The sequence below is a fragment of the Nicotiana tabacum genome, chromosome 7, assembly GCF_000715075.1.
Source record: "Nicotiana tabacum cultivar K326 chromosome 7, ASM71507v2, whole genome shotgun sequence".
Classification (NCBI taxonomy): Eukaryota; Viridiplantae; Streptophyta; class Magnoliopsida; order Solanales; family Solanaceae; genus Nicotiana; species Nicotiana tabacum.
The window spans coordinates 47,872,870-47,884,157 of record NC_134086.1 but is presented as its reverse complement, the minus strand read 5'-3'; the positions used below and the strand labels follow the sequence as shown (position 1 = coordinate 47,884,157).

The 11,288-nt window shown below is 36.6% G+C and overlaps 1 protein-coding gene across 2 annotated transcripts; it reads right to left on the bottom strand.

Annotated features, from left to right (window-relative positions):
- Nucleotides 1-5,131: 5,131 nt before the first annotated feature.
- On the bottom strand, nt 5,132-10,275 carry LOC107790449 (superoxide dismutase [Cu-Zn]). 2 transcript variants are annotated; one of them, XM_016612374.2, is made up of 8 exons: nt 10,018-10,275; nt 8,334-8,422; nt 8,151-8,252; nt 7,971-8,066; nt 7,573-7,604; nt 7,415-7,490; nt 5,818-5,871; nt 5,132-5,391 (listed from the first exon to the last, which is right to left on the bottom strand). In XM_016612374.2, exons 2-8 carry the CDS (start codon nt 8,407-8,409, stop codon nt 5,369-5,371), a joined length of 459 nt encoding a protein of 152 aa, XP_016467860.1. In that variant the 5' UTR covers nt 8,410-8,422; nt 10,018-10,275; the 3' UTR covers nt 5,132-5,368. The 2 variants fall into 2 exon arrangements, with proteins under 2 accessions (XP_016467860.1, XP_016467861.1); XM_016612375.2 differs by having other exon boundaries at nt 8,334-8,445; nt 10,018-10,204.
- Between the last annotated feature and the right edge of the window lie 1,013 nt (nt 10,276-11,288).

Below are 11,288 nucleotides of genomic sequence, written 5' to 3'. Positions count from 1 at the left end.
CAATTATTACACACATATTAAAATATTTAAAATAGGTAAAATCACACCAAGGCAACAAATAGGACAAAAGATGCATATTTTGTGATTTTCCTTTTAATAACCGGATTATGGTTCAACTACATACGACACATTTTTTTTTGTATTTTGTTTGATAAAAATAAAAATGGACAAGATCACAAATAACTAACAAAAATGCCACGTAAAATCCAAAAAATTGTACAGCAAGACCAATTGCTATTATTTTTTGTTTCTTTTGGAGTGATTGTCGCGAAAACAAAAATCACGTGCTCACAGAGATATAATCTAAGTAATTAACTTGCAATAGGTGGGAATCACTTACCTTGACATAGATGATGAAGATGGAGCTCCAAAATCGCTCCTAGGTCATCTCCCATGGAGGAAATAAGATGAAATAAGCCAAACCTATTTTTGCAAACTTATACACTGCCAGCCAACCCTTCTTCGCATTCGCAGGCCTCTCATCGCGTTCGCGATGAACAAAATTCTCGAAAGCCATTCCCAAACTCTTCTCAGATAGCCTCTAGTATAGTCATACCTTTTTGTAAAAAAATCCAAATGACAAATAGTTTAACTTTTTGAAAATTAGACACCAAGATCTACAAATTTTGTGTTTTGGCTATCTCCCAATTCCTTATAGATTTCGAGATAAAAGCCGCCAAAATCAGCCTTGTGCAATACAAATTTCTTCTTCATCTTCCCGGACAGCCTGTAGTATACCAGCCATAACTTTTTGTACCCAAATCCAAATGCTAAATGGTTTACTTTTCTTAAAATTAGACATAAAGGGCTACAACTCTATTTTTGGATCATCTCCAAATTTTTTACAGATTGCGAGATATGAGCATCTGAAGTCAGACTTGTGCAACAGAGATTTCCCTCTTCGCGAACGCGAGGATCTCTTCGCGAATGTGAAGAACAAAGTCCCTGAAGCCAAATCCTTCTTCGCGAACGCGAAGAACAATACCAGACACCAGTATCAGCTATTGCAAAACAGCCCGAAATGATTCGAAATCACCCCGAAACACACCCGAGGCCCCCGGGGCCCCGTCCAATCACACAAACCAGTCCCATAACATAACACGGACCTGCTCGAGGCCTCAAATCACATCAAACAACATCAAAATCATAAATGGCACCCAAATTCAAGCTTAATGAACTTTAGAACTTCAAACTGCTACATTCGATGTCGAAACTTATCAAATCACGTCTGATTGACCTCAAATTTTGCACACAAGTCACATTCGACATTGCGGACCTAATCTAACTTCCGGAATTGGAATCCGACCCCGATATCAAAAATTCCACTTCCGGTCAAATTTCTCAAAAACCTTCAAATTTCTAACTTTCGCCAAATAACCTATGGATCTCCGAATCCACTTCCGGATGCGCTCTCAATATCAAATCACCATACGAAGCTATCCCCAGGCTCGAAATACCAAACGGACATCGATAACATTAAAATGCACTGCAACCCAAATTTATGAAATTTTTTCAAAATGCCAACTTTCACAATAGGCGTCGAAATGCTCACGGGTTATCCAAAACCCGATCCGGACATACGCCCAAATCCAAAATCATCATACGAACTTGTTGGAATCTTCAAATCCCGATTCCGATGTCGTTTACTCAAAACTCAAACCCTTGTCAATTGTTTCAACTTAAAGCTTCCGAAATGAGAATTTTCTTTCCAAACTTCCTGAAACTCAATTCTGGCCATGTGTGCAAGTCATAATGCCTCAAGTGAAGTTACTCATAGCCTCAAACTGTCGAACGACGCGTTAGAGCTCAAAACGATCAACCGGATCGGTACAGAGGCTTTATGCTCAATGGGTTATACACATTCAATGTATGACTATTCTTTATTTTAAAAGAAAATTGAGCACTCATATGTTTATATAGAAGTGTATGTAGATGATATTATAGTCACATGGACTGACACTGTGGAGATTGAAGATTTAAAAGCATTCTTGAACAACAGCTTCAAAATAAAGGATCTGTGGAGGTTACACTACTTCTTGGGACTGGAAGTTCTTTACGAAGATGATGGTGTAATAATATCCTAGAGAAAGTTCACTCTTGACCTGTTGAAGGAATACCAGTGCATGGATTATAGCAACTTCAGTTCTCCACTAGATCCCACTGCGAAGCTCAAATCTAAGGAAGGAGAAATATTTACAGATCCCATTTACTACAGAAAATTGGTAGGAAAGTTTAATTTCCTCACCAAACTAGACATAGCTTACAGTGTGCATCACTTGAGAAAATTCATGGATGACCCCAAAGAACCTCAGCTAAAAGTAGTCTTTCATCTGCTCAGATACTTAAAAGGGGATCCCACCTTAGGCATATTCTTGTCTAAGGATCTAGACTATACAATCAGAGCCTATTGTGACTCTGATTGGGCAGCATGCTCAGACTCCAAAAAATCTGTAAATGGTTACCTTGTGTTGATGGGTAGCAGACAAGCTAGTTGGAAGTTCAAGAAGCAAGACACTAGTTCATTGTCCTCTGCAGAAGCAGAAAACAGAGTATTGAGGAAGCTAGTAGGAGAATTGGTGTGGCTTAGTGGATTGTTTGAAGAACTCACGGCTCGTTTTCTCAAGCCCATTGCAGTATTTTGTGATAGTCGGTCTGCCATGCACATAGCCAGGAACCATGTGTTCCATGAGAGAACTAAACATATAGAAGTTGGCTATCACTTTGTGAGAAGCAAGCTACATGAGGGGCCGATTTCACTACATCATGTGGGAACTACAGACCAACTTGCAGATCTTTTTCATAGTAATACCTGTATAAGATAAACATATTGCACAGTTCATCTAGTCATAATTAACCTCTTTTATAGTTCTTATTGAGATTACCTAATTATGTAAAATGACTAGTTTGTTGTAAAGTGATTAGTTAGATGCAAAGTGGCTAGGCCAGACATTCAATTAATTGTATATATATATATATATATATATATATATATATATATATATATATATATATATACACACACAATTATAGTAGGTTAGCATTGCATACATATTTGCTTGCACTTACACCGTTTTGACATTCCGGTCCCCATACTTCATAAGTTTTCATCTAGACACCTCAACTTAGTCAAAACTTATATTTTAAACACTTCTGACCGTTGACCAAGCTTATGTGGTATTTATTTTAATGAGTATGATAAAGTGTGTGAATACACGCTTCTAAAAGCGAGTGAAGAACAATTATTTTTGTTTAAATAATAATAAAATCAAAAGAAAAATATAACATAAAAAAGAAAAGGAAAAGGAATTAAAAAATCCCCCCTCCCCAACCCCCAATTCGTCTTTTGTTCCTCCCCCAACCCTTTTTCCCGTCAATATTCTTTGCCCTCCCCTTCAGCAGTCTTCCCCTTTTCCCATCTTCTTCATCCCTTCCCTTTCCCATTGTGACTCCCTTTCTAGCCATCTCCTTTTTATTCCATCATCCCTCATTTTTATCACCTTCCCACAATTAAACAGTGATGCGCCAGAATCACAAATGGAAACCGTCGTGCTACAGTTAGGAACTCACAAACCGGATATTGAAATTGAGATTAATGTTAAAGCGAATTGTGCCGCAACAATGAGAAGGAATCCGAAGACATCTTCGAGCGGCGGCGATGGTGATTGTTGAAGTGATGATTCTTCTTCCTTTTCAAGTGGGGGCAGTTTAATTACTGGAGTTGGCTTCTCTAATGATTTCGTCGAAAATAAAGCAAAGCAAGGCAAAAAAGAAAATTAACAACAGGGAGAAGATAACGTTGTTCACAAAACGTTAGTTCTTAAAATTGAAGAACAAAGGAGGGTTTTTTTCTATAGGTGGATGACTGAGTGTCTCTTAGGCTATTCTGCCTTTCCAAAAAAACCTAACCATAAACAAACCACACATTAATAGGAGGGGGATTATTGTTTTTTCATGATAATCTAAACCCAATTCTCCCTTCTGTATTCTCTTTTATTCCCTCTTTAGTCGAGGTGTCCCTTCTATTCTCGCTCTTCTGTTTTTCTTTTCTCTTTGTAAGAGAACTTGTTGATTAGGATTTAGGATTCATAGATAATATGTGTTTGGAATTTAGATAGTCTAGAATATGTGCATCTCTTCATTTGCGGTTAAACTGCAACGCAAAAATTATGCAGGAGCCATTGCAACAAAAAAAAGGCGCTGGGAAACAGAGGAAAGAAAATTATTTAGCTCAAGTATATAAAGTATTTTAAAGAAAAACGATTGTGGTTTATCTTTAATAGGTTGATCAGTTTTATGCTTGTGAGCTAGTTTATTTCATTTTTTTTACTCCAAAAATCTTGACAGAAAATATAAATCCAAAATATTCACACTAAATCTAAAGAATTCAAATCTTAGTTTCTATGGAGACTATCTAAATTAAGATGAGAAAGAAATGAGAAAATACAAACAATTTGTAAGACATTCAGATGCCTCAAGCTTTTATTCGCAGATGGAGAGAGGAACGTTTAATTGAGAAAGGGGAAAATGGGAACTAGGCTTAGTTTATGGTGGAAAGACATAAACATCCCTCATTTATTCATTGGTGATATGGTGCAATGGGTTTTTAGGGAAAGCAAATATGTATACAATGCTAACCCCCTATAACTATGTAGTAGGTTAGCATATATATATATATATATATATATATATATATATATATATATATATATATATATATATATATATATATATATTACAAGTATCAATAACGAGCTCGAGCTAGCTTCTACTTCGAGCAATTAACACTTATTAGTGTCCCAGCTAAATTAGTTGTTGGTATACCTATATTAGGTCAAAAGATCTTCAGGCTATAGATTTGCATCAGCATAAAAATAAAGTTAAACGAGAACGAAAAAGGCAAGTGGTAGAACTACTACTAAGTGCTTTTGTCGTTTTCTTGGTTTCAGATTCATGGACTAGTATTCTTGATCCAAACATATTCCACGACGGCCAGTGAAACATCATTTTAGATGTTGGTTCACCCTGCAGTTAAACAAGGAAGAATCTAAAGAATAAAGGAGACCTTTTTGACAAACATGGTAACTGGAATAGGTCAATCTCACAACATTCAATTGAAATGACAACATTCAAATTTAAGAAACCAGCAATGCTAACGGACTATGTTTTATTACGGTTAATGTTGTGTTGGCAAAAACTAGTACAACTGACACACTGAAAAGCAGAGCTACATCATGTATGGTTGGTTCAACTCAAAAACAAAAGGTATCACATGATAAAAACACAGAGAACAAAGCTCAGCAGCTCCAACGAAACCTTATTCCAAGATACCCTCCACTAGTAGCTGAGAATCTTCACGGCACATGAGTAATTAACCCTGGAGGCCGATGATACCTGACAAGAGTGACAATACCAGATGTTACTACTAAGTACTAACATAATTAAGGGCAAAGCCAGGATGGCCAATATTATTCTCTATTTCATTCTCGACAAAGCAGATGATTCAAAGTTGCCCAATTGAAAGCACATTGGCTAATGTTAAACTTAAGTTTGAAGGCTTCTATTTTGCTTGTTCATGGTTACCCCTATGACTTGGCACACATTGCCAACAACTTTTCTCTAAATTATTTGCACCTCTTATGCAAACAACTAGCCTAAAATAACCATTTGGAAAAATACAGATAGAACTAATGACTTTAGCCCACGATCAACAGTTGATCGATGTAACTATGAAGCATAGTTAAAATGACTAAAATCAAATGAGCCACATAGATGAATATAGTTCCAGAAGGTAAACGACGCTAGACAATTAATACATACCACAAGCAACCCTTCCACCAGCATTTCCAGTAGCTTTACTGAGCTCGTGTCCTCCTAAAACAGCAGAAAAGCAAATTTTATGTCAAATTAAGTAAAAGTAATAAATATGTTACAAAAAGTATACTATATTTAAACCCTATCCTCTTTTTATTCCATGAAAGGGTTTTCGATGTTCCTACACCAGGCACCAGGTTCTTTAGTGTGCAAATACTGAGCTTCGTACCAAATTGTAGCAAAAAAGATCCATAATCCTCATCTCATGATATCATCATATGCCCGTTTGGGTTACTTGCAACTAAAGTCAACTTCCCTACATTCTATTTTCTAAAAAAGTTGATATTTGGTAATCCTGATCATCCTTTTCAAATATTTGCATGTCATCTCACACTTCGCAAACTGGGGCACAGCTTCCTTGCTCCAACCACGCTGAGTATACAAACACATTAAAAGGAAAAGAAAAGAGTATTGTTTAACCTATGGCTCCAAATCCAGCCTCAATCACCAATTATTTAGTAGTAATTTTAAAGGGATAAAACAAAAGCCTCGCAACGACTTAACTATAGGCAAAAAGAGAAGTCAATAACTTATCATTGTAATATATTCTCCTTATTAGTTCACTCAGTCTACCTTTCCTTCAAGCTATTAGAAGATTTTTAAGTTCAAAATAAAACTTGGATAACAGCAATTCATCCCTGACCCCAAGGCTTTGGACTAGTGGTAAGAGCGCAACACGTGATATGTGGGTTAGGGGCATATCACGGGTACGAACTCTGCACAGGTAAAGGTCTGATATTTGAATGGAGATGGATAGAGCACAGGCCGATTAACCACCGAATTACGAACCATGTGCCACCTGCCCTCAGGGATTTCTTTGTCATTAAAAAATAAAGTAACACCAATCCATTCCAAGAGGGCATGTATAGAGATCACATCCTAATTCTTTGAGGAGATTGAACATCACGTAGGAATGCAAACTCCCACTTGATTTTCGAGACAGCAATTACCTGGCATTCTATTTCTGCTCAATAAACAGAGTGGCAAATCCATCGAAGGAAGAAAAAGATGAGATCTTATGGATTGTGGGGAGATGTGGCAAAAGATAAAAGTGGATCCTTGCTAGTGTGGTCATGGTTAGATTAGAGCTCCTTTTTTCACTTTGCCTAAACTTCTTTAAATGAATCACTTTCTTCAAAATTAACCTAGAACATATCACACAAATAATCACATTTGGACTTATTTTATCAGATCTGTAATATTTTCTAACTACACTGAATCTTCCAAATTGACTCATTAAGAAAAACATGAAGGGAATAATATTTTTTTCTTTGAGAAGGTAACATGTATGAAGGGAATAATATTTCTATACAATTTTGACCAGCGATGAGGTAAAAGTTTAGGTAAATCATATGTCAAGAACTACGGACTAGTGTTGAAGGTTGGCCGTAATCTTAAATCAAAATCTGAATATCAAGATCAAGGTTGTATTTTGTCTCTTACTTCTTCAGCCTCTTTTGTCTTCCACATTTCTCTTATACTAAATAGAAATATGCCGTACTAGCTCATTATAAGTATTAGATGCTGGAGTTGGGAAACTAACCCTTTCCAAGATCATCAGGATCAGCGTGAACAACCACAGCTCTTCCAATGATGGATTGTGGACCAGCAAGAGGAATCTGCAAAAGTTCGGGTTGCTTATTATTTTCAGAAACTAGTGTAGAACAAGATTAAAGATTAGAATTCAACAAAGAAATTTACCTGCTTGTCGGTAATGGTAAAAGATGCAGTACCTGAAATTTTTTGCAACGATTGCATCATTAGCAATGCTAACTAATTTGGGGTGGATTTTTTTTTTTGGGTGGGGGGGGGGGTGGGGTGGGGGGGTTGGTGTGGGAGCAGGCAATGACATCTCTGCATTTATTGTCTTCATCGTGCAAAATACTTGAGTTTTCAAGATATAAAATTACGGCTGAAGCTTTACTGCAGCGGAATGAACTTCCAAAGGCAGGGGGTTACCACTATACACCATGTCGAACCAAAACCCACTAGGCAATAGAAGATAATTAAAGTCTTCTAATTGCAGATTTTTTATTTGAAACAAAATAAGGATAACTTCAATGAGGTTCAGTTCAATATATTAAACACGGAATGCGTACCATCTTCCCCAACTGTGATGTTACCAAGATCACCAGCATGACGCACCTCATCTTCAGGAGCACCATGCTCCTTACCAGCAGGATTGTAATGTGGTCCTGCAGGTTTACAGGGAAGAAATCCAAAATGAAAAATGGTCTAGAATTAATTTCTCTGTCCCCTTCTTCAGTAGATAAAATTACCCGTTGACATGCAGCCGTTTGTGGTATCACCAAGGGCGTGGACATGGAAGCCATGAAGTCCGGGTTTTAGGCCAGAGACATTTCCAGTAACTGTGGTTGGTGCTGTATATATTTCATCAATTAGAGATCACCCATGATAAGTGCAGTAATAAACCATTTTACTGTCATTAAAGTTAAACTTACCGTCTCCATCTTGAGTGAAGAAGATGGTGCCGCTAACACCTTCACTGCTACTAAGGACAGCAACGGCCTTCACCATTTTTGTATGTGATCTAGAAAATTATGATACAAGAGTCTGTTATCAAGATAACACGTATAAGAGCCAATACAAAGCACATCAATAGTTTAATATGCAGCTTCCTTCATATGATGACAGACAACACCCCATAAACAAGTTTGAACTTATAAATAGAAAACTGTGTTCAGACAATAAGTTAAACAAGACTTCAGTCACAAGCCAGGTAATATACATTTCATTTCGAAAGCAAGCTATCAGATAAAGTGACATCCAAAATGTGAGGTATCCCATTTCTTCATCTCAACCATATTAGCCTGAATATTTAAAAGAGGGAATTCAAGAACACTTCAACATGTTTGTTTACAATTCCAAACAAGCCAAAATTATCTTTCCAGAAATAGCACCCAAGGAGTGACATAACAGTCAATGACGTGGATGGCTCAAATCCCAACAAACACAAACAAATGCTAGGTAATTTTTTCCTAATCTGTCTAACTATTTGTGAGCAAAGTTACACAATATCTATATCGGAGGAAGATAGTCGGTACTCTGTGTAATAGTCGAGGTGCACACAAGCTGGAACATACACCACCACTATAAAAAAAACTACTATTTGTTGGAAATAAAACAAAGTAAAGAAAACACAAATTTTGTTTTATAGAACACCAAACAGTGGATCATTTACCCCGAATATTCACAAAATACTCCGATTCTCTCCAAAACCAAAAAGAAAAAACAATTCTTTCATAATCCAAATACTCGCGCAAAACAGAGCTAGACCAAAAGGAAAAAAAAGAAACTGTTTTCTAATCCAAGAGCCATAAAATAAAGGCAGTAAACATATATTTGCAGCAGGATATAATTGCGCGCAACTGGCAGGTGATAAGTTTTACGTAGGGATGTCACTAAAGCGAGGCAACAGAGTTTGTACAGATAGGGCAAAAATTGAATTTTTATATATTAACTATTAAAATCCCCTTGATATAAGGAAAGACTCTATTGCAGTGGTAAAGAGGGTTCAAAAATTGCTTTATGTCAAAGGTTCAAGTCCCAGGTGACACACTTATATTTTTTTCATATCAATTTCTGGTTCCCCCACTATTTTACATACAATCTTTTTTACAAGAAATGCCTGTGCGTCACTCCTAAACTCCGGCAGACAATCACACGCTCGAAAAGGCAAATACTCCTCTTAAATCAGAGTAACCAAATTCTAATTAGTTAGACCGCCACACATCAGAGACAGAATCTTCTCAAGGTGAAATCTTAATACACCTACGTTTATTCAACAATCATTAACCACAGAAAAATTAGCTCATACCGCAGACACGACACGGTAAAAAAAAGAAAGTTACAGAACACTCTAGATCTGCTATATCAGAAGTTGAATCCAACATTTCATCATAAAGAGATACGAACAGTATCAGGATCAAATCCAAAGTTAGCCTAGTGATACCGATCAGCGTGAAAATCAAGCAAAAATGAATCGAATAAATAGTCAAAAGTCAAACATCGAATACTCACATAAATAGGAAAAATTAATAAATATATATTCAGAATAAGATCATGACGTAAAATACTGATGCAGAAATTTTTGAAGAAGAAAAAGAGAAAGAGAAATGAATTTACCTCAGGGAACCCCTTGAATGGCTAGAGAGAGTACGAGAGGAAGAGAGAAGTCCAATATGTCTGTGATACTGAGGAGTTGGAAATGGCCAGATAAGAGTGAAATCAGTGTGTTTTTATTGGAGAAATGGACTGACTTCTCTGACCTGTTGAGTGGTAGGTGGCCAGTGTGTGAATACTGAATACCATCGTATTCATTTTGCCAACTACCTCCGGGTATTCACTCGGTAAGAGTTATCTAGAATGTCAACAGTCAAAATGGGACAGCAATTAAATTTTCCAATTTCTCTCTTCCTTTTTTTTTTCCTTCTTTTTAGACTAGTTTTATTCTAGGGCCCTCAACATTTTGAGATTTTAAAAAAAAAGGTTTTGCTAAATTTAAAAAGAAAAAATTAGTAGTGTGAAGGCAATTGGGGAGATTGATGCCCCAAATTTGGTGGCACTTGAGTATATGGGATATCAAATTCCAGAACTTAAAATTGGAAAAGAGTCCAGCCAATTGGGCACTCAGAACTTGTTCTTCATTGCTCCCACTATTCAAATTATGCATGGTTTTGTAAGTTGAGGAAATTTCTATCGAAGTCGACCTCTTCGTCCCAGGTTTCCCTTCAGTTTGATGAATGCATTGAAAACAAATAGGAAGTGTTGAACCTGCATCATAGAGTTGCTATCCCGCAAGTGGATACTTACCCGCAAGTGGACGTTTTAGATGTAGACATAGATTTGTCTAGAGAGTGTCCAGCTTTTTTGGATGCTTTGCTATAGAGTTGTCACCCTAGGAAACTCAACCTACCGTCAATTGTCGAAATGATTACATGTCATCGATCATTTAATGTATATAGAGAATTCTAGTCATTCTTCTTCTCATGGGAGCAAAACTTGGCATAGTCAATTAAAAGAAGTAAAAACCTACAGATATGATTGGATAAAGTTAAGCTGGAAACCCAAGGAACTGAAAAGCGGGGAGCTAGCAAGAAGGGGGCTTAAGAAGGATGACACAATTCTTTCTTTATTAGATTGGTGATGCAGTTAATTATCTCTATTGCAAATTGAATGCGCTCATTCCCTTGTGATTTGTGAAGTTTATTAATCTACTTTTTTAGGATAGATTCCAAATACTTCAAATTTAGTTCTCTGATTTATTTTTCTGGAAAGAAGTCTTTTCTCAAGTATGATTTAAGTTGGAAATTTTAAGGCAGAATTACAATATGTTTGATGTTCTATTCTCTCTCTATTTCTCTATATATATAGAGACAGTGTGTGTGATAAGTGAT

Excerpts from the sequence above, each read along its gene's own strand:
- LOC107790449 (XM_016612374.2), bottom strand. The coding sequence starts at position 8,409 with ATGGTGAAGGCCGTTGCTGTCCTTAGTAGCAGTGAAGGTGTTAGCGGC. Across the intron at positions 8,253-8,333 it reads CTTCACTCAAGATGGAGACG|CACCAACCACAGTTACTGGA; the intron begins GTAAGTTTAACT and ends AAATATATACAG. Across the intron at positions 5,392-5,817 it reads TGGTGGAAGGGTTGCTTGTG|GTATCATCGGCCTCCAGGGT; the intron begins GTATGTATTAAT and ends CACTCTTGTCAG.